This window comes from Falco punctatus (genome assembly GCF_963210335.1).
Source record: "Falco punctatus genome assembly, chromosome: 4".
Taxonomy (NCBI): Eukaryota; Metazoa; Chordata; class Aves; order Falconiformes; family Falconidae; genus Falco; species Falco punctatus.
This window is the reverse complement of record NC_137583.1, coordinates 31,681,333-31,708,891: the sequence shown is the minus strand read 5'-3', so window position 1 is coordinate 31,708,891 and position 27,559 is coordinate 31,681,333. Positions and strand designations below refer to the sequence as shown.

Genomic DNA, 27,559 nt, shown 5'->3' with positions numbered 1-27,559 from the left:
ACTTCCAGGTGAACCATCATCCACAGTCTCCCAATTCAACAGTCTTATGTATCAGGTGTGTTGGGATGAATAGGGACAATATTCATGTCCATGTTCATAAAAAAAAAATGAAAACGGGGCTTCAAGCCTTTACAAAATGTTACTGTCTGTCTTCAGCTCCACACCAGATACATAGCCCCTGGCATTTCAAGCTGCCTTCCTCTCCAGACGTTCCTTGTGTCAGAGGTAGGCAGCAAGGTCTCCAGGCAGAGTAACAGATCAGCCTGCACTGCTGAGCAAAAAACACCACCACAGACTCCCACGGAAGCTACAAGTGCTTCCATCACAGGAAGCCGGAGCAGGGCCATCACAAAACCAACGGCAAGCAAAATTTTGGTGATCGCAAAAAGTGCTTTGGCCACCTACATAGGAACTGAAGTTAAAAATTCAGAGCTGGTAATGCTCACATTATTCCAGCGAGATCATGCATGACTGTCAAGGCTAATAGGATTTTAAATGTAGTCACTGTGAAAATAGATGTGAAACTGGTAACAGAGTCTGGAAGGAGAAGCAGGTTAGACTTTGTTACCGAGTTGCTCACCTGTACCATTAACATGTCGTATGGGGCTCTCTGCAGAAAGCTGGTGACACCCCAGAGACTGTGGCTATCCTAGAGCAGCTGTTTGATTACTACAACTAATGACTTATTCCATTAATTCATTCAGCTAGTAGGAGAGGGAACAATTAGCTGCACCCATTGAGGGAAGCGTGATATGTGTGTGAGACCTGAACGGTGGTGCAGGTACAAGAGAGGAGGCTCCTTCAGGTGCGGCAAGACAGGCAGGCAACTACCTGTGGGCTGGGGAGCAGGGAGTCACTGAAGATGCTTTTGTGTTGGTTTGGAGGCAGGTAAGGCAGGTTAGGATGAAAAGAGAAACAGAACATTACAGAGACTCACAGGGCAGTTATGGTAAATCTGTAACATAAAACTAAAGTTACGGTCACCTAAAGCTGATCTGTGCTGCAAATGGAAGGAAAGAAAGGAGGAAAAGAATGTGAGGCAGGTGATAGGGTGGGCTTTGGCCGAGACACTGACTCTTCACACCAGCTTTAATTCACGCAGCTAAAGGCAGCACTCTGCTAGTTGTACCGTACTTTGTACTGGTACTGGTACTGCACTTGTACGTGCATTGTACTGTCGGGCCAGCTCCAGCTTCTGGTCACATCTCGAGGAGTCTGCTGGACAAGCTGTGTAACAAGAAAGGCGTCGCTGCTACGCTTGCTTGCGCTTGTTTTGCTGTTGCTCTCTTTGCAGTCTACTGCAAGCCTGACCTTATCTCTTAAATAAATAAATATTTCGCTCTGTTGCTGGTGTTGCAGGATGAAGTTGATTTTGGGTCAAACTGATAAAGTTAGGCTCTACCCACACTGGAGAGGTGAGCACGGGGATTCCTGGGCAACATGCAGCCAGGACACAGTTAGCAATGCAAACAGTGAGCAACACTCACAGCCACAAACAGCTCAAAGGAAATCATTGAATCTCTGACTCCAGAAAATCACAACTGCTCTCTGAGGTGGGACGCGGCTCTGGGTGGCTCTCTGGTGTGGCCCCCTACAGTGATTCCTGTGGCTCTTTGCCTTTGCTTAAAAGGGACTCATCACAGTAAAAGCCAGAAGGAATTATCTGAGGATGCAGTCCTGGCTGCACTGTTGGTCAAGAATGGGACCAGCATGGAAGGCACAGAGATTTTTGGGGAGCTAAGTTAATTTAACGGATGTAGGGCTGGTGCTTTGCTAGCTGGCTCTCCCCAGGCTGGCCAACTGGCCACACGGGGGCTGTGTTTAGGGGTCGATGGATGATACCCGTGCTCCACGTCCTCACCAGCTCCACCTGATTCACACGCTGTGGCAGGGGCTTGCCATGCGGGCATGAGGGATGGGAGGGCGACCAGCGAGCACCCCGAGGGGCCCGGCCCGGCTGCCCCAGGAATGCACCCGCAGGGTGTCAGTGCCTGGCAGGTGTTTTGTGCTCGACCCTGTGTGCTCAGGCAGGGGAGCACGTAGCAGCGCGGCTCCAGAGCGAAACACAAAACACGAAACACGTACCAGACACATTATTGAGACAGGAATTTCTTGTCATCGCAAGAGCTTTACTTACCTTTGTCATTTTAATGCGTTGCACTCAGAGCCTGGTTTAAAAAAACCCAATGCACTCCCCCCAGCTTTTCAGAGATAATTTAAGTCTCTTTCTGAAAGGCCTTTTTATGATTTCAGCAGCTCCCAGGGCAAGGACGAAATACCAGGAGAGTGGCAGCAACATGTAACTTTTGCACTGCAGGAACAAACACTTTGGACAGAGCACAAAGCATGTGCCATCACAAGCTCGTCGCAATGCCCGCACTCTGCACCCTGTGCCAGCTCTCATCCTCCTTGCCTGTCTTTACAGCCCCTCTGCCTCTTTGCTCACTTGAGCAGGCAGGGTTGAGTCATCCTAGGCATGCTCTGGGGGAAACCGTTGCCTCCAGCCCATTTCTTGGAAACTAATAAAAAAAAAATCCCAGAAATGTTGCAACACAATTGCTGCTTCTGCTTCTGGGCGGCTGTTGTGCCGTAACATCTCCACACCGCACAGGCAGCTCCAGTATGCAGCCAAGCAGCCGTTTGCTCTGGGACCGTGCTAACCATAGCTACATCCCACCTCGGATCAGGTCCGCTGCCTTCCATACCTTCTTTACATTTACAAGGCTGATTGACCCGTATTTGCTGTGTAATGGCCTTTATACGATCTAACTTTTGGATAAATGTACCTTTAGCCTTGCACTTCCTAACCATGTAAGACAGCTCTTTCTTCCCTGAACAATCTTATTCCATTTGATGTTTATTCCCAATATCCTCCTGGAGACCACTACTCAATCAGGTAGATCTCAATTCTTTCTGTACAAGATTTAAACCTTTATGAGGGATGCAAGCTCCAGGTGTTTAGTATCTTTAACTTAAAATAATTCCATTCTCCTGTCTTGTTCCCCTTCTGAAACCTGCCAGGTCAGCTGGCTTCATTAATTTCATTAACTTCTTCCTTCTATCTCTTAGAAGCTGCTCTTGCAAAATGAAGAATCCTCCCAGAAGTTTCAAATCTAATTTTGTCTCCCCATTCTACTCATGAATCCACTCATGATCACTTGATCCAAGCTAATTTTCCGTGGCTAGCTATTACATGTCCTCTACTTCAGACACAAAGTCTGAAATCACATCCCTTCTGGGCAGTTTGGAGCCGACTTTATGAAGAAGTTTATGGGTTACAGCCCCCAGGGGTAGATGGGCTTTACCACTATTAACGACCTTTGATCTCCACTTGACATCAAGAAAGCTAAAGCCTCCCATAACATTTTTCTCTCCAGTAACATGGAGACCCCAGACCCTACCCAAATCTGAATCTGGAGGTTTCTAGTAGGATTCAAAGAAACCTTTTCATTTCCCTGTGTCAGCGGAGCGTTGGAGGGTCATAGTACTGCTACTAAAGGACCTTGAGGTCTCAGGGGGAGGAGGAGGTTATAGAGGAATGCCAAGCACCTTTTCCCATGTATATGTTCTTGCACACACATGCATGGGTTTGTAATTTGAAACTCTCTTTACTTCTGGACAGGCTTTGCAAACTGCTTAGACCACATTCTCTGAGGTGTTTAAAGAGGGTGGAGTATGCAATATTTATTTAGGTACTCTACAAACCTTAATAAGAATCGAGTGCTTGTAGCAATCGCAGAGAGCAAACAGAAAGCCAGCTGGCAGAAACTGAACAGTGCCACTGCATTTTTATTGCTTCTAACCCCCAAAACCCAGATTATTACTAAAAAAATGTCTTTTTTAATTTCATTTATTTCTGATCCTGCATTAATTTGCCTGCTGTGTGCAGCAGTATTACTAGCTGTAGTCTATTTTTCAACTGGCTATAAAAATTCAGCTTTTAAATTACCTCCTGGTCCAACTCCTCTTCCGATCATTGGTAACCTGCACTTGGTGGATCTTAGAAGGCAAGATAAATCACTAATGAAGGTAGGACAAAAACCCCAAACCCAGACCCTCATAGATTTTAAAGCTGCCTGGGATATATCAGTGAGAACCTTTAATCTTTTTTAATTCAGACTAAATTGTAAAGGTGTGGAAATTGCTTTATAATATTTTTCTGGGCTTTTTCTAGCCAATGTCTGTGTTGATGCGATGTCATTTATGAGCGATCAACCATTAAAAAAAGACCTCTGGGTAATATGGGATTTCTTCATGTAATTGTGATGATGTACATGAAGTATATAATGCTTGTGGGATTTGAAATATTAATTTGACAGCTCGGACACCCAGAAATCTTTTAAAGCATTAGGACATAACTAACATGAAATGAAATTGCTTCCCTCCCCTCTGCCCTGGAGAACTGGCAAGGGGAATTCCACGATGCAGTGACCCCAAAACTGCTTCAGAGAGGGCCAAATCCAGATGCCCCATTGCAAAATCCATTTCCCTCTTGATTAATTGGATACGCATTAAAATCTAGACAGCAGTACTAGAGAGGGATGGAGAAGTTGCGCTAAGGAAATCAGAATGAATAGCCTGTAAGCTCTTCTACTAGCCTGTAATTAAGAGAACTTACCCCACTTAACGGTGGTAAACTATTCTTCTGTGCAAGAGGAGGCTGGCACAGCCTGGGGTGTTTATGTCACGCTCCCCCCTTGCTCTAGCAGACAGCACCCTTGGGGATCGACCTGCGCCGGGTCAGGGAGAGAGTGAGCAAACAGACAGTGGCGGTTCACAGCGAGGTGTCGGCGCAGCTCCCGTAACACCGGTGCTCAGCAAACACTGGCCGTTTTCTGGGAGCAGCCGAGTGGTGGGTTAGCACTGCCATGGGGTGAGGTTCCCAGCACCGCTGGTGTAGGAGCAGTGGCAGGATTGGGGTCAGTTTACCCAGTGGGGCTGGGCAGATGTTGCTGCAGCCTCTGAACGGCTGTTTGGAATTACCTCCGCGTGCTTTCATCACCTGCTAGGCTGTGTTGGGTATTGTCTACTATTGCCTTTACTTTGGGATTACTCCAGAGGAGTTATCCCTCCATCTCACTCCACAGAGAGCAAAAACAGGGGATTGCATTGAGCAACAGCAGCGGTGTTTGTTGGCTGGGCACCTGATGGGGTGCCCCTTTCTCCCCTATGAAAGCTGCCGGCGGAGCTGGCGCAGGCTAAGGCTGCACACACACCCCACGTGTTTGCTTAGGCAGCACGTTTGGACGGTGGCTGCCCATCCCCTTGCTCCAGCCCAGCCCGAACTCTTCTCGGCTGTTCCCATGTGCTGTTTTCAAGCTGCTGGGGAGCCAGCTGCAGCTGCAGCAATGGGGTGGCAGCAGGCAGCAGCAGGCAGCCTCCCACAGTCCCCCGTGCAGTGCCAAGGAGACACACGGGCAGGGGTTGAGGGGGGCATGACAGTCTCACCCTTGCAGAACGCAGACATGTAGCAGCAGGCACACGTATGACGATCCTTCTGGAGCGTGGATTCACCCATCAGCCAAGCTTGCTCTGCCGCAGACCCCTTTCCTTGGCAAAGAGAAGCAGAGACCTGCGCACAGCACAGCGGCTCCAGGGGCACACGTGGGACATGCCAGCGGGGCCACATGCTCCTGGAGGGATTTTCAGTTCCCTGAGTCACTGCATTGCTTTTGAAAACTACTCAGCAAGGCACAGCTTTGGTGGGGAGCCGCGGAGAATTTGTCCTGGGGCATGTGGCAGTGGAAGAGCTTCTCTGTGTTACGGCAAAGATACATCCAGAGCCTTCTCAGTGCAAAATGAGCATCACTCTGTACAAGCACGGGGACAGCCAGCAGGTCAGGTAGCCTCCTGCTTCTGCTGCGCGTTTCCCTGCTGTGCCCAGCTGAGCTCTAGGTACCAAAGCCAGGTCCGAGCAGAGGGGCATGGATTTGCAATTTGTGGTCATCCAAGGCAAACTAAATGCCTGGCATGGAGCAAACAGCTCCTCTGGTCCCATGGCAGGGATGCAGGAGTGCTTCGGTATGAGAGGAGCATCGTACCAAAGCTTTCCTGTGTGACAGCATCATTATTTGCACTGAAATTCCTTCTCTGTTTTCCTCTTTCTCAGTTTGTGAACTTGTGTTGCCCTTTGAGGTCCAGTCTTTAACTCTAGGTGGGGTTTTTGTTTTTCATTTATTTTCTTCTTAACAGTAAAACCAGATTAGTGACGCAGTGATGGGGTTGGGGGTTCTTTCATGGCAAGAAGCCTAAAATCCATATGGATGCAAGCCAGGCATCTGTACAAAATGCCTTGTGTTTGACCGTGACGAGCTCCAGCCCACAGGCGCTGTTCTGCAGGCAGTGCCCAGCAGGATGCCAGGGCGTAATATGTCCTTTCAGAAAGCAACAGGCGTTTGCCCCATGCACTCTCCCTCCCTTCCTGACCATCACAGCTCGCCTCTTTTTCAGCTTGCGGAAAAATACGGCCCCATCTTCACCCTCCACTTTGGGTTCCAGAAAGTTGTGGTCCTGACCGGGTACGAAGTTGTGCGGGAGGCGCTTGTGAACTACACAGAGGAGTTTGTAGACAGACCATCCATCCCAATATTTGACCAAATTCAGAACGGAAACGGTACTAGAGCAATGAGCGGGAGCGGGTGGGAGGGATGACACCGTCGCTTAGTACCAGCCTAACTGTGGATCCCCGGAGCCCGGCTTTTAAACATCCCCCTTGGACCCTTCTGAAGCCAAGCCAGCAGAAAATATTTGGCTTTCCTCATTCGCATGCAATGCCTCCTGGCTTTTCACTATTTTTACTAATGCGCTTGCAGCTGATCCATATCCTAAGTGTTAGAGGGTGAGGAGTGGGATTTTTAAAGGCACTGTGGTCATTCTGGGGTTAGTTCCCATAAGACGTGGCTCGCTGCCACCACCACATTTACAAACCTTCCTCAAGGTTTCAGGGGACTTTGGACTAACTGGTTTGGCTGTTCGGAGCTGTAGGGTTTTTCCCTTTCTCCCACTGCCAGGTGCCACAATTCTGGACATCGTCAGTCCCCCACGCCCAGAACAGGCTCTTGGGTGCACCAAAGTGAAACAAGTTCAGGCAGAAGCAATAGGCTGAGGCTGGAAATTTGGCCCCACAGACAACCCCGTAGTCTTTCCAAGGCAACTCTCCATCCCTGAGTATTTCAGAGGACTTTTTTTGCCTTGTTTTTCTATCCTCTGCTCCAGCTGAGGCTTTAGCTTTGAGCATCCAAAAGGCAGCTTTATATGCTAGTCACAGGATGAAGTTGGGATTACAATTAGAAATTAAATTACCCAGCTATAATATCAATAGGTGAATTTATCGCTACATAAGGAAAAGGAATCGATGGAGAGAAAAACATTTTTCAGAGCTAATCTACATGTAAAATATCCCTGTGGGAGACTGTCAGTATTGCACTGTAAGTCCTTTCACGCTTACCTTCTCAGCTCAAGTCTGAGCCACTTAGAGGTGACCCAGAGCTGTAAATTCACAGGGGCTGTTAAGTAACAACGGTCACAAATTTTCCCATGAAACATTTTTTCTTCAGAAAATGCCGATTCATGGACTCCAAAGGTGTTTGAAAAAAAGGAAAGATCTGGAAGAAATTGCATGAATTAAAGAAAAAATTAAAATTAAGTTTAGAAATTTGCTTTGACATTTTTAGAGCAAGAAGTTTTGCTTTCCAAACTACAGTGCTTTAAAGCAGTGTTTATTCTAGAAAAAGCAAACACATTTAAAAACCTTGCAGCCAAGATGAAGATGTAAAGTACTGTGAATCCAGCTTTTTGATTGACACAGACTGAGACAGTAAAAGAAAAAATTGTGTCAATAATCCAAAGACTATTTCCAACAGTCGGGATGAAATACCCATCCCTGCTTGGTGGTGTTAGTGATCATCAAGGCATGAGCTCAGAAACCTTCACAAAACACTAGTATCTTTGCCACTGCTGAAAACGCAGTGTCGCTGGGAATCTCAATAAACCATTCAGCAGCGGCCAGGGTCGAGGTGACTGAATTATCCCACCCCACATAGATAAAATACCTTTATGACTGGAAAAGGACAAAGGTAGAAGCTTCAAAGATACAAGATTGTTGATGAGGCCTTAGACTTGCAATCAAACAGGGTCAGAAAAGTTGCATGATTGACTTAGACCAACATCTCCTCAGCTCTACAGCCAACCCGTACTGGTCTGAAAGCCATACCAGCTTAGCTTGCGCTCAGGAGAGGGCTGGGGCAAACTGGGTTGGGTGGGAGCTTTTTTTTCCCCAACCTTCAGGCTCAGTGAGACTGGGAGAATGGAGCTGAGAGGATACAGGGAAGGGGCACACAGAAATGGGAGACCCTTAGTCCCTAAATCCATGGGAAACTGGGCAGCAGAAACACTTGTGGAGTTCCCTGCTCATCCAGACCCCTACTTGGTTTCGTGCGGTGGGGCTGCTCCATGCCTGAGCCCAGCACCGTGTCTCATGGCCTCCCCAGGTTTGTTCTTCTCTATTGGGGAGCTGTGGAGAACAACTCGGAGATTCACTGTATCCAGCATGCGCAACCTTGGCATGGGAAAAAAAATGATAGAAGGGAGAATTTTTGAGGAGCTTCACTTCCTTATTGAGATGATCAAATCCTTCAAAGGTGAGCACGGTGCTGTACAGCCTCATATGTGTCACTGCTGCTGCAACACCTCACTAATGTTTCCATGCTCCTCCCATTGCAGGGGAACCTTTTAGCCTGCCGTCCTTCAACTGTGCTCCGATCAATATCACCTTCGCCATGCTCTTTGGGGACAGGTTTGACTATAAGGACCCAACATTTCTTACTCTCTTAAGACTCATAGATGAAGTTATGATTCTTCTGGGATCTCCATATTTGAATGTAAGTAACCCATCCCACAGCTTAACAATTTTTTCACACTAGCACATTACATCTGTGAGCCATACAAACCATAGGATTTAGTTCAGCAGTTGTCAAATGTACAGAACCAGCCATTACACCTAAACGTGACAGTTCTCATGTGCCACCTTCATCACTACAAATGTGCTGCCGGATTCCCCTTTGCTACTCTCCTTTTGAACCATCGTGCACATCTGTGCGGAGGGTCTGTTTCAACAGAATGGCATAAATGCTTAAAATTGGGTAGTGCTAAATAAGGCTCAAAGGCTGCAAACCCCTCCCTTATGGAAATCTGCCCGGGAAGTCCCTGGGATGCTAAGATGCTACTATTGCAAGACAAAACTGATACTTCTGCAGACTTACATGCCTCTCTTTTTAAATCCCTCCTTAGTATTTCAATTTCTACCCGTTCCTTGGATTTCTTTTCAAAACTCACAAGATTATGCTTGGTAAAATAGAAGATGTGCGCGTCATTTTAAGGCAATACATGAAGGCAAGCAGGGAGGACATCAATGAGAACAGCGTGAGGAGCTACATTGATGCACTGATATTCAAGCAACAGGAGGTATTTGACTGCTTAGCTCTGTTGACCTGTTGACTGTTTTCAATGTCTCGTTTGGATTTTCTAGCCAAAACAGTTGCTGAGTCTTGATTTCAGTCATGTCATGTAAACCTATTTTACCTATGTTACTCTAGCAGCGTTGAAATGAGATGCCAGTCTCTTACTGTTGGTGTAATTTACTGCAGGGATTTTTCCATCAAAATTAAGGTACGAAAGGCACTTTCCCAGTCCACTCCTGAAATAGCAGCACTAATAATGTGAGATCAGCTTCTTGTTCCTAGTAGAAAATGATATGAATTTGCACGAAAGCTGACTCTGCCATTCTTTTTACAACAACAAATCAATTAATCATCAATACTGTTGCTCCAAGATGAATGATAAACTTAAATTACTTGAATGATAAATCACCAGTACAAGTCCTAGCCCTGCCCTGCATCTTACTTTAGCAGAGGCTCGGCAGTTTCACACATCAGTTGACTTCATTCAACACAAAATATTTGGGCTCTGAGCTTTTTCTTCTTTCCAGCTGGATCTGGGCCAACCTTAGGCACTAAGTATTCTACCCAGCTATGTGGAGGAAGGGTCGGTACAGCCCTAAAGCCCAACAGCAATGGCCTGAAAGGTCAGTTTGAATATTGCTGGGAATTCAAACCTGCCCTTGGAGAGGGGGAGTCCCCCAGGGCGAGGATTAGCTGAATCTCCTTCTGTACAGGGGAGAGACCGGGCTCTGCATCTGGCCCTGGGCTTCAGCCCGCTTCTGGCTGGAGATGGATGCTGAACCAAAACTCCACTCCAAACCTTCCATCTTTGGTGCTTCCACCTTCAGGGAATGCTGTGCATACAGAATCAGGCCTATTTTGTCACCCAGTTCCCAAACACAAGATCGTAGTGAACAGCATCATAGGTGATGCAGCATTTCCCAGGCTTGCTGAATACAAAGTCTGACGGTTTGAAGACCTTTCTTACCACTTGTGTTTTTAAAGGAGAAAAACAAGAAAGACAGCCTCTTCCATGATGACAACTTAATAGCATCCATACTCGACCTGGTCATGGCAGGGACAGAGACCATAGCCACAACGCTCCAGTGGGCCATCCTGCTGATGATGAAATACCCAGAGATTCAAAGTGAGCTCCTTTTGCCTACGCTCCATCCGTGGCACAGCTGATCTGGGGAGGGGAGAGGCCTGCCTTAAGAGCTGAACCCCATCTCTTTATTGTTATGAACTCCTGATGTAATTAGATGCTGATCAAAGTCACAACAAAACAGTCCCTTTGCCTTGGGAGGAGAGAGGATGAGTGGAGATCAAAGCATGATGCTGGGGAAACAACCCATCCACGTGCCTGAACTAGAAATAGAGTGGGGAAACCCAGGCTTGTGTTTTAAGAATCCCCTCCCTCCAGACCCTGGAAAAACATGTTTTTCCCAAAACCAAATCTGAGGCGGGAGCTGGCTTCCTTGCTGGGGCACATCCTTTTTGTTTGTTCCTTCTAGAAAAGGTGCAGGAGGAGATCGGGAGAACTGTCAAAGCTGGAAGCTGGGCCACATACGAGGATCGGAAGAACATGCCATTTACAAATGCAGTGCTACATGAAGTACAGAGGTTTATCACCCTCCTGCCCCACGTTCCCCGCTGCACTGCTGTTGACACCCACTTCAGGGGCTACTTCCTTCCCAAGGTAGGCAACTGCTCCATGCTAGGAACACAGCACCCTCCTCACCTTGCCAGTGCCATGAGAGACCCGTTTCTTTAGAGGGAATTATAGGACAGAAGGCCAAAGTAGGTGTTCAAAATCATTCCCAGAAGAGTTTCTGTGTTGGGTCTATGAGACTAGTATTGTAGGACTCAGTTCAGCCCCTCTAATGCTCAGGACTTACTCCACCAGTGACCCTGGTTTACACCCTTGGTGCCATCTGCACAGTGCAGTATCTGCCAGGGAAGTTACAGGACCTGACCCCCTGCTTGGGGTTTTCATAGCACCACGTGGGGTTTGGCTTCTGTCCTTGGCACTGCTGTGAAAATCTCGGTGACCTCTCTCTCTACTGGCTGATGGGATAAACCCCTCAGGGTCTCCACCTACCCCAGGTGGAGCAAATCTCCTAAGACATAGAAGTCTGTGTCACAAAATGAACAAAAACCAGAGCACTTTTGCTGTCTTTTGTGCCTTCATGTACTTTTCTTCCAGGGTATAATTGTAATCCCGTCACTCACCTCAGTGCTGCTGGACAAGACGCAATGGGAGACACCGCATCAGTTCAACCCCAACCACTTCCTTGATGCTGAAGGGAATTTTGTAAAGAGAGGAGCTTTCCTGCCCTTCTCCACAGGTAACTAGAGGGCTGATCTGCACTGGCCTGGGGCTATGGTAGGACCATTTACCACAACATATGCAAAAGGGGTCTTCATGGCTGAGTAGTGCCTTTAACTCGGTCCCTAATCAACCAGGCAACCAAATGGAGTCAATTATTCTGCATCCAGGCAAATGGCTGCTCTCAGAGCACCGCTCTCCCACCACTGAAGGCATGGGTTCCCAAAGGCTCAATAGGAGAGACGAGGAAGAAGATGTATTGCATCCAAAAGAAGGTGGAAAAACGCCTCCAAGCCGTCAGGAGTAGGTGGATAATCAGACAGGACTGGTGGGCATGCCAGCACGGCTATGACGGGGTTTCATGAGCAATCCTGGAAGTGAGGGTACAATCCAGGGACCCTCAATTCCCATCTCAAGGCAAGTCCCACATGTGAGTGGGTCTGATGGACAAGGCCTCACCCACTGCCCACCAGAGCCAAAGAGATTCCCAGTAAGCCCTGCACCTTGACTGGGTGTTACAGCCAGCAGAGACCTACTATGGGACAGAGTACACCAAACCGTATTACTCATTACACATATTATTGTGAAATCTTCAATCCAAGGCCCTGGGTTGCTCCCAGAAATCACCTTGGACTGTGATTCTTGCAGCGGCACTTTTGAGAGCTGCCAAGGATTCCCAGCAAGGACTGTTCTTTTAGAGGAAGACGTACATCCCCATGGTTATCGGAGGTGATAGGACACTTGGCATCCTGACACTACCTCCAACTGTCATTTTGGTCAAGTCACAAACTATTTTTTTTTTTTAAATCTCAATTCTACCTGCAAAATACAATTAACATTCTCTCCCCGGAGGCTCATAAACCCAGCCTGCCTTGGGCTTAAACTGAGCTAATGGTAGGAACAGTTGTTACACATCAGGAACTCTCCCCTGAGCCATCCTAAAAGAAGAAATATCACTTCCACAGTGCCTTCCTGACAGCCAGAAATGCTTCCAAAGGTTGCTCATTTCCAGAAACACCTGCCCTCAGCCCATGCCCTCAGCGTGCGTTATGAGGGGCAGAACTTGCTAGGACTTTAACAAATCCTAGCACTGCAGGAGCCTGGAAGTGCTATAAAGGGAGATGTCCTGCAGAACCCTCCCGTGTCACCTTACACTTCCCAGCTGTTCCTCTGAAAGGATGGCTTGAAGGGATTCCAGAACATGCTCCAACCAGACCCTCAGCAGTAACTTTGGGTGTTAGGAAGCCAGTCCTTGCTGTCCACCAAGTGCTTCAGCCATACGGGGACCATCATGCAGGGGCTGGGAATCTAGCACAAAAAGTGGGTAGGAAAGAAGGAACGCAGACTTTTTCTAAAAGTGGGATGTTAGGATCAATTCCATGGGAAAAGTGAGTTTCAAACCATTCCACTTTGGGAGGAGGTAGCATTTTCCTATTAGGTTCTTTTCAAAGAGAAAGGGTTAAAGATGTTGAGGGGTTGGAAGATCTAAGGAGAGAAGAGGGTACATCATGAATGCACAATAACCCTGCAACACGGCTGTCAGTTGCTGCTGCAGGTGTCTGTGTGACAGAAGAGACCAGGCAGGCACACTGTGCCAGTGTGACTGGGACAGCTACTTCTAGCTGCTCCTCTGCCCCAAAATGCTCTGGTGTATTTCAGGGTTTCGCTTCTGCTTCCAACATCTCAGATGCTACCGTGTCCATGGCAAACATTCTAGTTTGATCTTTCAAGTAATCACACTGCTTTCATCTGCAGGGCGAAGGAACTGCATTGGAGAAAGCCTCGCCAAGATGGAGCTGTTTGTCTTCTTTGTAGGGTTGCTTCAGACATTTACTTTTCAACCCCAGCCAGGAGTTTCAGAGTCTGACTTGGACCTTACTGTCCCCCAAACGACTTTCACGTTAAGGCCTCAGCCTCAGGCAACCTGTGCTGTCCTGCGTGAATAACCACAGCCTTGCTGCCCAGCAGCCCAACAAGTGGGGAAGCTGCTTAGACCCAGCTTAGCTATGCTAGGACTCGCCATCGCCCCATCCTGCCACATCACCCTCTTCCACATCCCCTTCCCGCTGTCTCCATCCACTCCCACTCCACCACTCCACCTGTCTCAGACAAGGCGCATGGAGCTGATGGAGGGATAGAGGAGGTGGCCTGGCGAAGGGGATGCAGCCCGTGAGTAGTAGGTGTGACACCCAGGCTCCCATGGCAACGCAGTGAAGTTCATCATGATGCAGAAATCTGCCTGAAATCCTGAGGAAAGACGCACCCTGTTTGCCGGGAGCTGCAGAAATACACCGTGGGTCACGCACATGAACCATCCCTAAGCACCTCGTGAACTTTTTCCCAAGTTCCCTAATTATCCATAGCTTCTAGCAAAACCCTACCAGCCTAGGCAGCCAAGTCAAATGCTGAGAGTGAAAAAACAAATCGATTCATGTGATCTGAGGACAAAGTTACTTCTGCCTTGGAACAATGGCCTGAAAGATGCCCCAGACTCTGCAAACCTGTTCAGATAAGCAAGTGCTGCTACCACCACGTTCAACACTGCTTCACAGTCTGAATAAAACAAGATCTACATTTCTAAGTTTGCAGTCTAAATCATAAGTTCACATGAGATTTGTACCAGCAACTGATCATAAAAGGCTAACGATACAGAAAACCCAACTAGACCCATTTCTAGTTTTACGCATCTCTGTCTTTCCTGACTGTTAAGTGGGATCAAACACTGTTCCTCTCTTCAGACCTCCTGGTTAATGGTGAGAGCCAACAACAGCAGCCAGTCTGCTATTTGGGGTCTGGCCATGGGAACCAGCCATGCAACTGCCCTGCAAATAGTGTCTAATTTCACAGTGCCCATATTACACACACAGATGCAAGGAAAACTGGGATCAGGGATTAGACAAGACCCAGTGTGGGTTATTTTCCTTTCCTCTGTAGCTTTGTCTGGCTGTTGTCCCTGTCTGTAGCACTCTTGCCTGCCATCATCTTATTTCACAATCTTATTTCAGTTGATGTATAGCTCAGGCAATTTTCCATCCATTTATCTATCTATGAATTGCCACCTCTCCATATGCATTTTCTTATCATGTGCTTTATCATATTATTTGTTTCCCCCTTCATGGGAATCCAATAAAGTTTTAATCCAATGTCTTCATCATATTTCATATGCCTGCCACCCAGCTTTGCATCTCACAGAAATGGAGATGCCATGAAAGGTTGACCCTGAGCCCAGAGTGACAACAAACATTATAATTCTACTTGCATCTTACAAGTGAGAGGTTCTGCATAGCCTCATCCTAGCAAAAAAAACTCAACAGGAGACCCGCCATATCTGCAGAGTGGTTTCTCCAGGGCAAAGATCTTTCCCTTTGTGCTCAGCTACGGACTACTAGTCAGTCATGGGGATGGCATTTGTTTTTCACTTTTATGTCTTCAACTCTTGCTTGCAGAGGCTAAATGAAAGGTTGCCACCTTCACTGATGCTGATGCTGTCCCTCTGCTTAGTGCCTTGGACCCTGAGCCTCTCATCTCTTGCTCTCCCAAAGCATCAGCTGCTGGCAACGTCACTCTTGAGGAGTGGTGGCAGCAGGATGGGGTCTTCTGCAGGGAAGGCAGAGAGAGGCAGGTAAAGCACGTGAGGAGCAAGCCATATATCTACTCAATGAAGGAAGTTTTGGCCTTGCTGAAATAAAAAAAGACTTTTGTCTTTGGCTTCAGAGAGGCCAGGACGGTTCCTGCTCTAGCCCCCTCCAAAAGCAAAACTCAAAAGACAGATATTGCAGATAGCGAGTGCTCCAGGGGACAAAACTGGACTGGGTTCAAATCTGCATGAATTCACCGGTGGAACCTCAGACCTGACCCCTTTCCATGGGCCCTTGGGTTCTTGGCTTCGCAGGAGAGAGATGGATCCCTTCCTACATGGCATAGCAGCCTTCGGAGCCTGCTCCTTTTGGACATCAGCTTCTGTACTGGCAGGCTCCGGCAGGCGGAGCAGAGCCAGGGGCAGTGCAGGTCACAGCCAGCGATTCAGCAGGCTGAGCAGTACCTGTGCCTCAACGAGAGCCATGAGCTACGAGGTGCAAACATCCATGGGAAACAGGTTTCTTTGATCCCTCTGGAAAGTGCCGTGCACCCTCCTTGCGCCTGTGCTAGCAGGTGGATGGAAGCGGTTGCTCCCCAGCAGGCTGAATTAGCTGAACCTATCTCTGCAAAAGAAAGTGCCTGCCTCCCATGTATTGTGCAGCCAGACGATGGCAGAACATTGATTATGACTCAGCTATACATTTATCTAGCAGAAAACATTGGCTCGCAGGGGCAGAAATACTGTTTCCACATTCCTCAGTGGCCCCGAGGGTCTTCGCTCCAGCTGCAAAACATGTTCGTGCCTTGCAACACACTGCCCTGACCCAAGGCAAACATCTTGGGGCGGGACAGGTGGCTTGATTTTTCAAGTAACATCCGAACAAATCCAACTCGCACCATGCCTGTGGCTCGTGCCACGCACGGCTGCCTGGGCAGCGTGTCCCGTAGCCCACCCTGCCAGCCCCGGCGCTGCACGCTGCTCTCGGGGGGGGTGCAATGGGCAGGTGCAAGGATGGCAGCGGTGGGGTAGATCGGTCAAATCAGGGCTGCCTCCTTATCTGCAGCCCCACTGCCCGCCGCCCTCAGCAAGAAGGTTGTGCAGAACATCATTTCTGTTTTCTTTTTGCCACGAGATGGCACCCCGATCCCTGGGAGTCCCAGGCAGCCCCCCCGCAGCCCTCGGAGGGCACCGCGCCTTCAGCCCCCCGGCTCTGCAGGGTGGGCAGAGGGAAACCCCGAGGCTTCCCGCACCCCCAGCCCAGCAGCGCTCACCTGCGAGCCGGGCTGGCAGCCAAGGCGTCTATTTACCATCAGTCTGGAAGAATCAAGTGGTACGCGGGGAAGAGGAGAAGCCTTCTCCTCGGCCTTTTCAGCAGATGGGAATGCCAGGAAGCAGGAGGGTCCTGACAAACCTCACAGACAGCTGGGAGAAGTGAGGAGACAGGAGATGGGCAGGTTTTGTGTCGCTTTGCCTGCACCTGCCCAGCTTCTGTGCTGCTTAATGAAAGAGCATTTTAGAAGCATCTTTGCATGCTTGCTTGTTCACACGCGGTGCTCTGAAAAGTTGTCCTTGTGTACCTGAGCTACCTTTGTAAAAATGTAGGGGGGCGAGTCTTCACTTGTCTGGGAAGAGCTGTTAAGCCCCACATCAGAGCAGGCATAGCAGAACTTGTACCCAGAAAGGGCCACCACGGAACCATGCTGAGGTCCCTCAGAGCAAGGGGAACCTGAAAAGTCTGGGGTTTAGTATCTGAGATTCAAAATCATAAGTCTGGAAAGCGTTGGAAGAGCATCCATCACACAGAAAGTGTAGACATCTGGGAATAATTTATCCTGTGTGCAACAGAGAATGGGAAAAGAGCAAGGGATGAATGACGTTTTTGTACCTACTATTACTCTCTAAGTGAAGAAACTACCCACTCTTGGGAAACGCTGTCAGAAGCCCAGAACAAGGACAACTTTCTTACATTGTGTGTTTGTTGCGTGCAGCAGTGACTGTCCTGTCATTTCCAGTCATGTGCCTGGCTGGAATTTTCGAGGTCACCTTACCCACCAGTCCTCCTCTGCTTCTTACAAAAATTTGTTCAACAGGTATTTTAAGCACATAGCCAGTACTTGCAAGGCTTCGAGTAAGCAGACACTACTTGTAGCTGCTGCACAGGGATCTGATTTCTCCTTAGTACATCTGCTAGGCTCATACAAAACTATCACATGTACTTTTTTCATCTTGGAGCCTTGGCCTTAGCAGCGTAGCACAGCGCAGGTGCACTGTGGATGGGGCCTCATGGTGAATCCAGCCTCTGCAGTCGTGTCCACCTCAGATTCTTTAACCCCAGGTGGAGGCTTAAAAGTAAACTTCTGGATCAAGCCTGTGAAGAAGATGAAGAGTTCCATCGTGGCAAGACTTTCTCCAATGCAGTTTCGCCGCCCTGCAATGCCAAAAGCACAGTTGTTGGGGGCGTGATGGGGTACATGGTGCCTCAGCCTGACACCTCTTCCCTACGGCTTGGTAGCAATAGTGTGGGGGACAGTATAGGCCTCAGAAATGAAAAATAGCATGGCATGACACTCAGCAGCCATCACTGATGATCTCCTACAGGCATATGAACAGGGCTGTTTCACTCTGAGCCTGCAAGGAATTGATCAGGGACACCCTAAAACTTCCCAAGGCAGATGGAAGGCTGAACTCTTGCTTGAGGTGTTGAATTTTTTGTAGGTCCCAGTAGTGTCTTTAAACACTAGGGTCTGGTGTGCCTCCCAGTATGGGCTGAGGGGCCGTTTGCAAGTCAGCACAACCCAGGGTGGGTATTCCTAAACCATCCCACCATGGGTGCCTGTGCCTGAGGCTCGGACCCTGCCACCGGGATGATATCTCCCAAGGACACTGGGAACTCGGTGCCCCGTGCAGGACCGAACGCTGTCATTACCTGCGGAGAAGGGCAGGAATGCTTTCTTCTTTATGAAGTTCCCATCCGCATCAAGGAAATGGTTGGGGTTGAATTCATCCGGCGTCTCCCATTGTGTTGTATCCAGCAGCACGGAGGTGAGCAGAGGAATCACTGTTGTTCCCTGCAGCACAACCACGCTCTGCTTTAGCATGTATGGATGTAGCAAGCTTCTGCCTTCCCTGTTCAGCCATGTAACTGTTCCTCCCTTTGGGCTGTGTCTGGAAGCAAACTTCTACCTCTGAAGAACTGAATTCTGCGCGGGTACGTGACCATATGACCCCTAGTTAGCGTGGGTCCTGGAATTACTGACTAATCTCTGAACAACAATTGCTGTTGGCTGTTCCTGAGTTACGAAGCAGAGGATGTGGCTTCCTCGGTGCCCAGCTGCTCTCTGCTTGCCTCAAGCAAGGCAGTGAGACAATGCCATGGTGCTCTGGAGGCAGCATTGCTCTGCAGGGCATGGATGGCAACAGAGAGCGAAGAGAATAAGGAACAGACTCCAGATCATGAAGACTGAGAGACGGGAAAGGGAAGTTGTGTGTGTAACCCTTGAGTCACACTGCCATCAGTCTGGACTCAGAGGAGACAGGGGATGAGGGAACTGGCTCTGCCCCACCAAAGGCCCTGTGCTTCCAGGTCCCCTGTTCCTGTGACGTTTTGCCCTGAGGGTCACTGGTGTGCTGCATCCCCCTCTTTGCCTGGAGAGCAGCAGGTACCTTGGGGATGAAGTAGCCTTTAAAGTGGGTGTCAGCCGAGGTGCACCGTGGAACGTGTGGCAGGAGGCTGACAAACCTCTGCACCTCGTGGATCACCGCGTTGGTAAATGGCATGTTTTTCCGGTCCTCGAAGGTAGGCAAGCACTCAGGGCCAAGAACTCGCTTAATCTCCGCGTGCACCTTTTCTGCAGGGCAAGAGAAAGGCACAGAGTTTCCCCCAGCGGTAAAGCACCTGCAAACCCCAGCTCAGGCTGACTGGACTGCCCCAGGGCAGGAGGTCTGCAGCCCCTGGGAGCAGGTAGAGAACAACCCCTCGGACCCTCTGGTCCTGAACGGCAGCATACAACACTTGGATGGAGGTGGACAGGTTCCAGATGCTCAGACTGCGGGTGCTCTGGCACACGTGAGGGGCTACAAAACTTTTCCAGGTGTGCATCACCTCCGAAGTTGCTGTGGAGTACTTCAGTACGCGATGTAAGAAAAGCAAAACCATAAAGGCATCCTACCCTGAATCTCGGGGTACTTCAGCAGCAGCAGGATGGCCCATTGCAACGTTGTGGATGTTGTCTCAGTGCCAGCCATGAGCAGGTCGAGCGCAGAGGCCAATACATTCGCATCATGAAAAACTGTATTGCTTTTCTTTTGTTCCTTTAGGGAAATACAAAGAAAAAAACCACTGCTGTTAGCATGGAAAGAGAGAACTAGGGTGGGAAACCTAGACTTCAGTGACATTACAGTGGGATGCATGGGAATTGCAAGTGCCACAATACCCCGCCTTGACATTTCAGTACAGAAATGCTTCAGTTTTCAGCAGAAATATTTTCACACTTGAGATTTTGCTCCCCAAAAATGAATTAATTGGACAAACTGATTTATTTTCCAACATCATATGACATTTATCTGCTCTGGGCAGATAGTGGTTATCTGGTCAACTCAGGACTTCTATCCCCTGCCTGTGGATCCTGAGAAGGTGGGAAAATGATGAGAGGTGCAGGACAATGCCTTCCCAAGTCAGGGAGCTGGAATTTGTCTGCGTATTCCAGGCCCTCCTAGGAGCCACAGGGAAGCCACAAAGGCCCAGGGTACCACTGGCCCATCAGCCCTGCTGCCCCTGCTTCATGCTGCTGGTGGGGAACGCTGCCGTTCCTGCATGCAGCAGCTGAGGCACTCGCACAAGGCACCAAGCCCAAGTACCCGTCCTGCCCCCGACCCCTCTCAAGTACACGGGTGCAAACACTTGGAGAAAAAGGGCAAATACAGACTGGTCCTTCCCTGCTGCACTCCCACACTATCGTTCCTGTTGGTAAATCCACTACGTGGGAGCTGGCGATGCGTTTGCTCAAACGCAGTGGGAACCCCTGCATCTCTGCAGCTGGGCATCTGCTGCCCTCTCCCAGTCCGTAGGGAGGGATGCGTCTGCCAGGAGCGTGTTGGGAAAATGCCATTAGCCCTCTCCCTCTCTCCAGCAAGGAAGGGACTGCAGCTGACACCTGAGGACAAGTTTTAGACATGCATGTGATACGGTCTAGTTCATTATTTCATGTTTTTCCTTCAGTAGGCAGTATTTAATATATTAAAATAGGAGAGCGTTTACCCCAAATTTAAATATTTTCATATAGACTGTGGTAGAGCATGTTCATTAGACAAGCGACACAGAGCATTTCCGTGTAAGATGTGACACTAGGGATCATCATACTGTTAAAATACCTCTTGTTTGAATACCAATGCATCAATGTAGCTCATCAGGTTGTTTTCATTCATATTTTCTTTGCTTTCCTTGATGCACTTCTTTAAGATCACACACACCTCTTCTACTTTTTTCAGAATCATTTTGTGAGGTTTGAGGAGAAATCCAAGGAATGGGTAGAAATTAAATAACTAAAAATAACAAAAACAAAAAAAATCAGAGACAAAAAAATTAAATTCACCCTTTACCTTGTAAAACTCATGTCACAATGGAGAAATAATTTCTGTGAGGAACCAAATGACATGTGATCGGTGTCTCTCTTTTTTGGTAACTAAAATATTTTAATGTATAAAAATGCCTCCTCTTGCTAAAAATTCTCTACAGAAATGAATGGAGCCTATCAGACTTGTCTAGACAGAGCCTATAAACATGAATTTAAAAAAATACAATTAAGAGAAAGGGATAGTAAACTCATGAAACAATGAAATTAAATTTTTAAAGAGGTAATAAAGCAAAAAGATAAAGCATTACACATTATGCAAACTCCAAATGTTTAGCAAGTCAAAATACTTAGGTTTTAAAGTTGTTATATCATCATTTTTAACTTTCACATGAATTATAAATCAATTACACTTAGTTCTCAGCATCGTTAAATTTCACAGCACAATAAACAGTTACATTTTATGTGCAGGGGGGTTACTTACACCATTTCTCAATGTTATAAATAAACTGGCTGCAGAATAAGATTCACAAATCTCTTGTTCTTGCTAACTGGTTATAATTTTTGCTGTCTTCTGCAAAAACTAAACCTGGCATAGAGATTAAAAGGAAAGGGATATCGTACTACTGCAAATTGCAACTACTGTAAATAGTTCTCACTCAGGTAATAAATTCATCAGCATTATTTTTAACAGTTTTTTGGATGACTGTTCCAATATTACCTTCAGTAACTAATGCTCTATTCCTTGTGACGGAGGATTAAGTTTAACAAGAGCTCTTGGCTCATATGAGAGCCTCTTAGTTGGAAAACTCTTCTTATGCAGTTTGCTAAATAAAGTGACTAAAAACAACAACGTGGAGGGCAGTGTCTATACCACTGCCGTGGATTTCCACTGACGCTCCTGGATGCTGCCCACCCCAAGTCCCACTCTGCTGGAAGCCTCAGTATTACATTTTATGGCCGTAGAAGAATCAAGCACATCCCTTCTGCTAGCATGGTCACATCAGCACTCTGCCCAGTGCCACCACGTGGTGTTGGACCTCCTTCACAGGAGGATTTCTTGAAGGAGGAAAAACCCAAAACAAAGAATCTCATCCCTGCCCATGGCAGCAGTGTTGGATTAAGTGATCATTAAAGGTCCCTTCCAATCCCAACCACTCTATAATTCTATGAATCTTACGTTTCAGTAACCTAAAGGTTCTCCAAAGCCATCCAACAATGGTAAATCAGGTTGACCTACCAACTCTGATGACATAGTGGAGCATCTCAGCACAGACTGTAACTTACATGCAAGAATGGTGAGCCAAGAAGGTGCATAACTTCATCTATGAGCCTTAACAGAGTGAGAAATGTTGGGTCTTCATAATCAAACCTTCTTCCAAAGAGAATAGCAAAGGTGATATTGGTAGGAGCCATATTCAAAAATCGTAATGGGAAAGGTCCACCTAGAAATTAACAAAATTGTAACTCTATCGGTCATTTCTGGAGCAACCCAGAGGCCTTCAAAGTGGCTCTGTAAAGTAGCATGAAACATCCGATGCCATCTCCAGTTCACCTTTGAAGGATTTGATCAACTCGATGAGAAAGTGGAGCTCCTCAAGCATCCTTTCTTCTCCAAGACGCTTCCCCATGCCGAGATCCCGCATGGTTGCTACGGTGAACCGCCGTGTTGTCTTCCAGAGCTCTTGAGAAGAGAAGAACACACCTACGGAGGGATTGCATGCCCTGTTTGCCGAGGTGGTATGGGATTTTCTCAGAAACAACAAAGGAACAGCTGGGGAGTGCAGGTATTTTGCAACCTGGAGGAACCTGCCTGGGAGATGACTGGGGGGGGCTCTGTGGGGGCTGGTTTGGGAAAGCACCACCCCAGGTAGGTTCAGGAGGGCAGGAGGCAATATTTTAAAGAGTCAGGGGCTGTCCACACCCAAGCTGTGGGTTTGGCTTGTTTATAGCTTTGTCTCTTTGCAGCCACAGACAGTAGAAAGCTCTATGCATGTTCTGTGTCTCGGGCTGACTTGTTTTTTCCTTAGAAAAATGACCCAGCTGTCTCAGAGAGCAAGGCTGGGCGCAGATGACACCGCTCCATCCCTGCCACAAACAGGACAAACGATTTCATCAAACAACTTGCATTTTAGAGATGAACTGTATCCTGGGCAGGGGCACAAGGAGGGGTGGCAGGGAGACATCTTTGCTTACAGGTGGGGAACACTACAAACACTGAAGGTGTCTGGGGAGAATTCAGAAGTCCTTCCTTCTCAGGAGGGCTTCCAGGGCTGAACATCGTCTACATTTTCATACGGTGGTTGGGAAAGTACCGTAGCATACCCTTCCTCATACTGGGCCTCACTCTTCAAAACAAGATGAACCCCCCCCACCACATGCTGTATGCATTATATACATATTAGGTCATCAGATCTTTTCCTTTCAGCCCTGGATTATTCCCTTCAATGTTTTTCAATGTCTAGTCTTGGGCAATGTATCACTTTTTAACATGCGATTCAGAAACATGCCAAAAATCTGTTTACAGATGTAATTGTTTGAGGTACAAACAGCCTGTGCTATTGCACTCTTGCCAGTTCTTGCAGTCTTTGTCATGAGTCATGCGTGATCCATGCTTTGTCTGAACTCCCAGTAACTGCAGAAAAGAGATTGCATAAGGACCTCAGCCTTCACATTGTGAAAAATAATTTCCTTCCCTCTGCGCTGCAAAAAAACCCACCCTTGCAATGTGACCCAAGTGCCACTAAAAGCAAAAAACTGATAAGGAAAATAAGACCTCCAGAAGTATTTTTCTTAAGAAAACGAACAACTGCCCCCAAGCCCCACAAAACGTGGCCCTCAACAATCAAGACACAGCTCAAGACTCTTAAATACTGTTGCAATGGAAACGACACATTTGAGAAACAGCAGAGCAAGCACGTCTTTATCTTTTCAGCCTGCCTGTACCGTTCCCATGCTGGATGTGATGGAATATAGGTATGGCTGGTCTGTCCGCAAACACGTCTGCCGTGTTCAGCAGGGCGTCCTTTACTGCCTCATAGCCAGTCAGCACCACCACTTTCTGCAACCCCAAATGGACGGTGAACACGGGGCCGTATTTCTCTGAAATCTAGAAGGAGAGAAAAATCAGCGTGGAGGTCATCGGTGGGAGTGGTATGTCCTGCTGGGGTGGATGAAGAGTTGCCTTCCCTCTTCCTTCTGCGGCCAGGAGGGCTGCAGGGATGCTAGAGAGAAAGCCCCGAGACACTTAAGTGAAAGAGGAATCAAAGCAAATAAACACTGGTCTGTTTAACCCAACAGCTTCCATAAACCCACTGTTTTTCTGAGCTGGCTGGGCTCGGTTTGGCACACCGGGTTAAAAGGGGCAGAGCATCACAAGACATTTTGGGCAGCATAAAAGCATCACCAAGATCTGCCAGGCAGCTGTGGAGGAACTGCTGCCCAGGCAGGCTGTAAGGCTTCGTCCACCACGAGAGGATGAAAGAGGAGAGGTGTCCTTATTTTGTAGAATCGGAATCATAGGATGGTTTCTATTGGAAGGGACCTTAAAGACCACCTAGTTCCACCCCCCTGCCATGGGCAGGGACATCTTCCACCAACCCAGGTTGCCTCCAGCCCCATCCAGCCTGGCCTTGAGCCCTGCCAGGGATGGGGCACCCACAGCTGCTCTGGGCAGCCTGGGCCAGCGCCTCACCACCCTCATGGTAAAGAATTTCTTCCTGATATCTAACCTAAATCTGCCCTCTTTCAGCTTAAAGCCATCCCCCTTGTCCTATCGCTACGTGTGCTTGCAAAAAGTCCCTCTCCAGCTTTCTTGTACGTCCCTTTAGGTACGGGAAAGCTGTTATAACAAGTTAAATAAAAGTTAAGCAAAACTTCTGTTTCAATTAATGCAAAGAGGTATATAATACAATTCACCATGGATGGATATATCAAGGCATAAGAAACCATTGCTCTTTCAGCGTGCCTTAGAAAATTACCACAATACCACACTCCACTTCTTATTTCTGCTAGCGCACAGTAGTTTTCAAGCCAACGCACAGCAGGACTTTATACTGAGGTCTGAGAAACGGGCCAGCAGGAGCTCTCTGGAGGCTCACAAACACGGTCCTGCCAGGCCTTACAAGGAATTATACTTGACTGAGAGCAACCCAGTTGAAACTGCATAAAGCTATTGTGAGCTCAAGCCTGGTGTCCTGTAAAAGGAGACCAGTTCTGGCAACGTAAACCAGAAGAGGCTCCAAAGCTTAGCAACCCCTCCTGCTGCACCAAAGCAACCAGGTAGCCCAGGCAGAGTCTAATCAGTGCTTCAGCAACATAGCCATACTTGCTGAATTTATGCAAAAAAATAGTTCACAGACACCGATTTCAATAATTTGTTCAAAATAATGTTTTGCATGCTGCATCATCTACTGTGCAGTTTTCACAGGGAAATCCTTTAGGGATTCTCCTTTCAGGGAGGATTTTCTGCTCCAGGTCATTTGTTTGCTAATACCTTAAAAGTCTTCTGGCAAGTCAGCTTTCAGGTCACTACTGCAGTTCCACCAGCCCAATACATCTCACCCCACTGTAGCTGCAGCCTGGGGGACCCTCTCAGGGCAGAGCAGACTGCAAAGGGCAGAGGACGGCGAGAGGGTCCCCTGGGCTGCCACCACAGCCCCCTGTCCCAGCTGGTTTCAGCAGCAGACCGCTTTGGCTGTTGGCTTCTTGATGCTGTAGTCCAGCGTGGGAAAGAAGGCATCGCTGTGGCCAGCGTGCCCAGCACCTCCCGAGCCTGTGCTTCACTAAGATGCCATCGCCTTGCTCACCTCCTTTCCAGCCTCTGCTTTGCTTATTCTGCCCAGCACATCCATGCACCACCTCAAAACCCCTCTGCCCTACCCTCCTCTGCAGAAGGACTTCTGATCTTGCCAGAAACAGGAACCACATTCCCAGCTGCTTCCCACCTCCCAAGCTCTGGATGTTGAGCCCACTGTGAGCTGGCTGGTGTAAAGGTGAAGGTGCATCTCCACAGGCATCTCCATCATGGAGGCGCCTCACATGGCACAGCGATGGGAATGAGACAGGGAAAGCCAGCTCCTCTTCCCTACACGAAGCTCAGGCTGCTGGCGACCTGATGTCAGGAGGCTTGGTGTAAGGTGCAGGATATTCACACCCCAGGTCCTGACACAGGGAAAGCCTGCTGAGCTACGTTTTGGCTCTGAGACACTAGATACATTGGAATTTTCCCCTTTTTTCTGGAACACAGATGTGAGGCAACTGTGACTTCTACAGAGAACCTTGTTCTGCGTAAGTCCAAGTCATTCACTGTTCCAAATGATTTCTCTTACATCTCTTCTTTGGACTGTGCTATATTAATTCCCATTCTCATGAAAAACTGGCAACACAAATAAGGAATATGAGCTATTTTGGCAACCATAATTAAGCATCCATCTTTCAAGTTGGCTACGTGAACACTCAAATATTTTAAAGTATTTCACAACAGAAAGAAGATGCCAAAATTTAAGTCCATCATCTGATCTGATGCAGATACTCATAGTTTTCAGTGTGTAAGTAGTTCTCATGTAAGCACTGCTTGTATTTAACATCACCCTCTGCAGAGCTGGGATTTAACAGTTTCCTTGGTTATTCTGAATCCTTTAAAACATCACAGTTTTTTAAAAAATGCATTTGCCACCAAAAGTCATCTCAGAACTGTCACCAGAGGAGAATTTTCAATAGATACATGCTGCCATTCAACACCCTAGAAACAAGGACACTTCTTCTTACCTTCATTAATGACTTGTCTTGCCTTCTGATGTCCAGCAAATGCAGGTTGCCAATGACTGGAAGAGGAAATGGACCAGGAGGCAAATTTAAAGCTGATTGCTTAAAAACTTTTAAAACATAGAGTGCGGCTGCTAAAAGCGACACACACACCCCACAGATGAAGAGGGGTGTGAAGGCCACCATGTTTTGGTGGAGCTTGCCTTTCTGGAAAGCCACCGAGAAACCTTCATTAGAATGCTTGTGTTATCACGTTATATTTATTCAGAGTAAATGATGTCAGGGGTTTTGCTGCACTTTGCACAATCTTCTCCTCCACCCCCAGCTCTCCACAAAAACTGGAATGTATGCTTGCAAAAGGCAAAGTCCAGGCACAACTCATGGAGGTGCAGGCTTGCAGGTCCCTGCTGAGTGCAGTGGCACAGGTTTGCCCCATTGCCAAAGTCCAGCTCGGATTCTTCTGCCTGCAACAATTTCCCAGCACCTGGGAGTGCCATATCTGCTTTATTACTAGGCATCGGTCATGAAATTTCTCTTAAGATTCCTCTTCATCCCTCTCATCTTCATCTAACTCATCTCTGAACAGACAGCTCTTTACTTTCTGCCTTCTAGCCCTTCACCCTACAAATGCTGGTCACAAAATAATCCTTCAGGGTATTGCTCACCCACAGTACGCTGAAGGAGAAGCAGGTCCTGCAGGCGAAGAGACTTGCTCCAGGCCATGTGTAACACTGGGTGAAGAGCTGGTGGAGAGCATCTGCCCTCCTCTCCCACCTTCCCTGCCCTCCCAGCGAAGCATTTTCTCCCAGTGAATGGGAACAGAACTGGGCCACATTCGCATGCCAAAAAATCAGGAGCCATTTGTTGCCTTTGCAGG

At 47.9% G+C, this 27,559-nt stretch overlaps 2 protein-coding genes across 2 annotated transcripts; one reads left to right on the top strand and one right to left on the bottom strand.

Annotated features, from left to right (window-relative positions):
• Positions 1 to 288: 288 nt before the first annotated feature.
• Positions 289 to 26,870, bottom strand: LOC308061853 (cytochrome P450 2W1-like). Its single transcript, XM_080382436.1, has 10 exons — positions 26,686 to 26,870; positions 23,863 to 24,025; positions 22,472 to 22,621; positions 22,204 to 22,361; positions 20,717 to 20,887; positions 19,516 to 19,657; positions 19,010 to 19,194; positions 18,273 to 18,414; positions 17,043 to 17,774; positions 289 to 307 (listed from the first exon to the last, which is right to left on the bottom strand). Exons 1-9 carry the CDS (start codon positions 26,866 to 26,868, stop codon positions 17,587 to 17,589), a joined length of 1,482 nt encoding a protein of 493 aa, XP_080238562.1. The 5' UTR covers positions 26,869 to 26,870; the 3' UTR covers positions 289 to 307; positions 17,043 to 17,586.
• On the top strand, positions 3,666 to 13,720 carry LOC308061878 (cytochrome P450 2W1-like). Its single transcript, XM_080382496.1, has 9 exons — positions 3,666 to 4,029; positions 6,451 to 6,613; positions 8,490 to 8,639; positions 8,722 to 8,879; positions 9,289 to 9,462; positions 10,443 to 10,584; positions 10,952 to 11,136; positions 11,644 to 11,785; positions 13,522 to 13,720. Exons 1-9 carry the CDS (start codon positions 3,676 to 3,678, stop codon positions 13,710 to 13,712), a joined length of 1,659 nt encoding a protein of 552 aa, XP_080238622.1. The 5' UTR covers positions 3,666 to 3,675; the 3' UTR covers positions 13,713 to 13,720.
• Positions 26,871 to 27,559: the final 689 nt, after the last annotated feature.

Bases quoted from the DNA above. Each gene is read 5' to 3' on its own strand.
- LOC308061878 (XM_080382496.1), top strand. From the start codon at position 3,676: ATGCAATATTTATTTAGGTACTCTACAAACCTTAATAAGAATCGAGTG. The intron at 4,030-6,450 runs GTAGGACAAAAA...CCTCTTTTTCAG, and splicing joins AAGATAAATCACTAATGAAG to CTTGCGGAAAAATACGGCCC. The intron at 9,463-10,442 runs GTATTTGACTGC...GTGTTTTTAAAG, and splicing joins TGATATTCAAGCAACAGGAG to GAGAAAAACAAGAAAGACAG.
- LOC308061853 (XM_080382436.1), bottom strand. From the start codon at position 26,868: ATGGTGGCCTTCACACCCCTCTTCATCTGTGGGGTGTGTGTGTCGCTT. The intron at 20,888-22,203 runs GTAAGTTACAGT...TGTTATTTTTAG, and splicing joins TTGGCTCACCATTCTTGCAT to TTATTTAATTTCTACCCATT. The intron at 19,658-20,716 runs GTATTTTAACAG...ATTTCCCTAAAG, and splicing joins CATTGGTATTCAAACAAGAG to GAACAAAAGAAAAGCAATAC.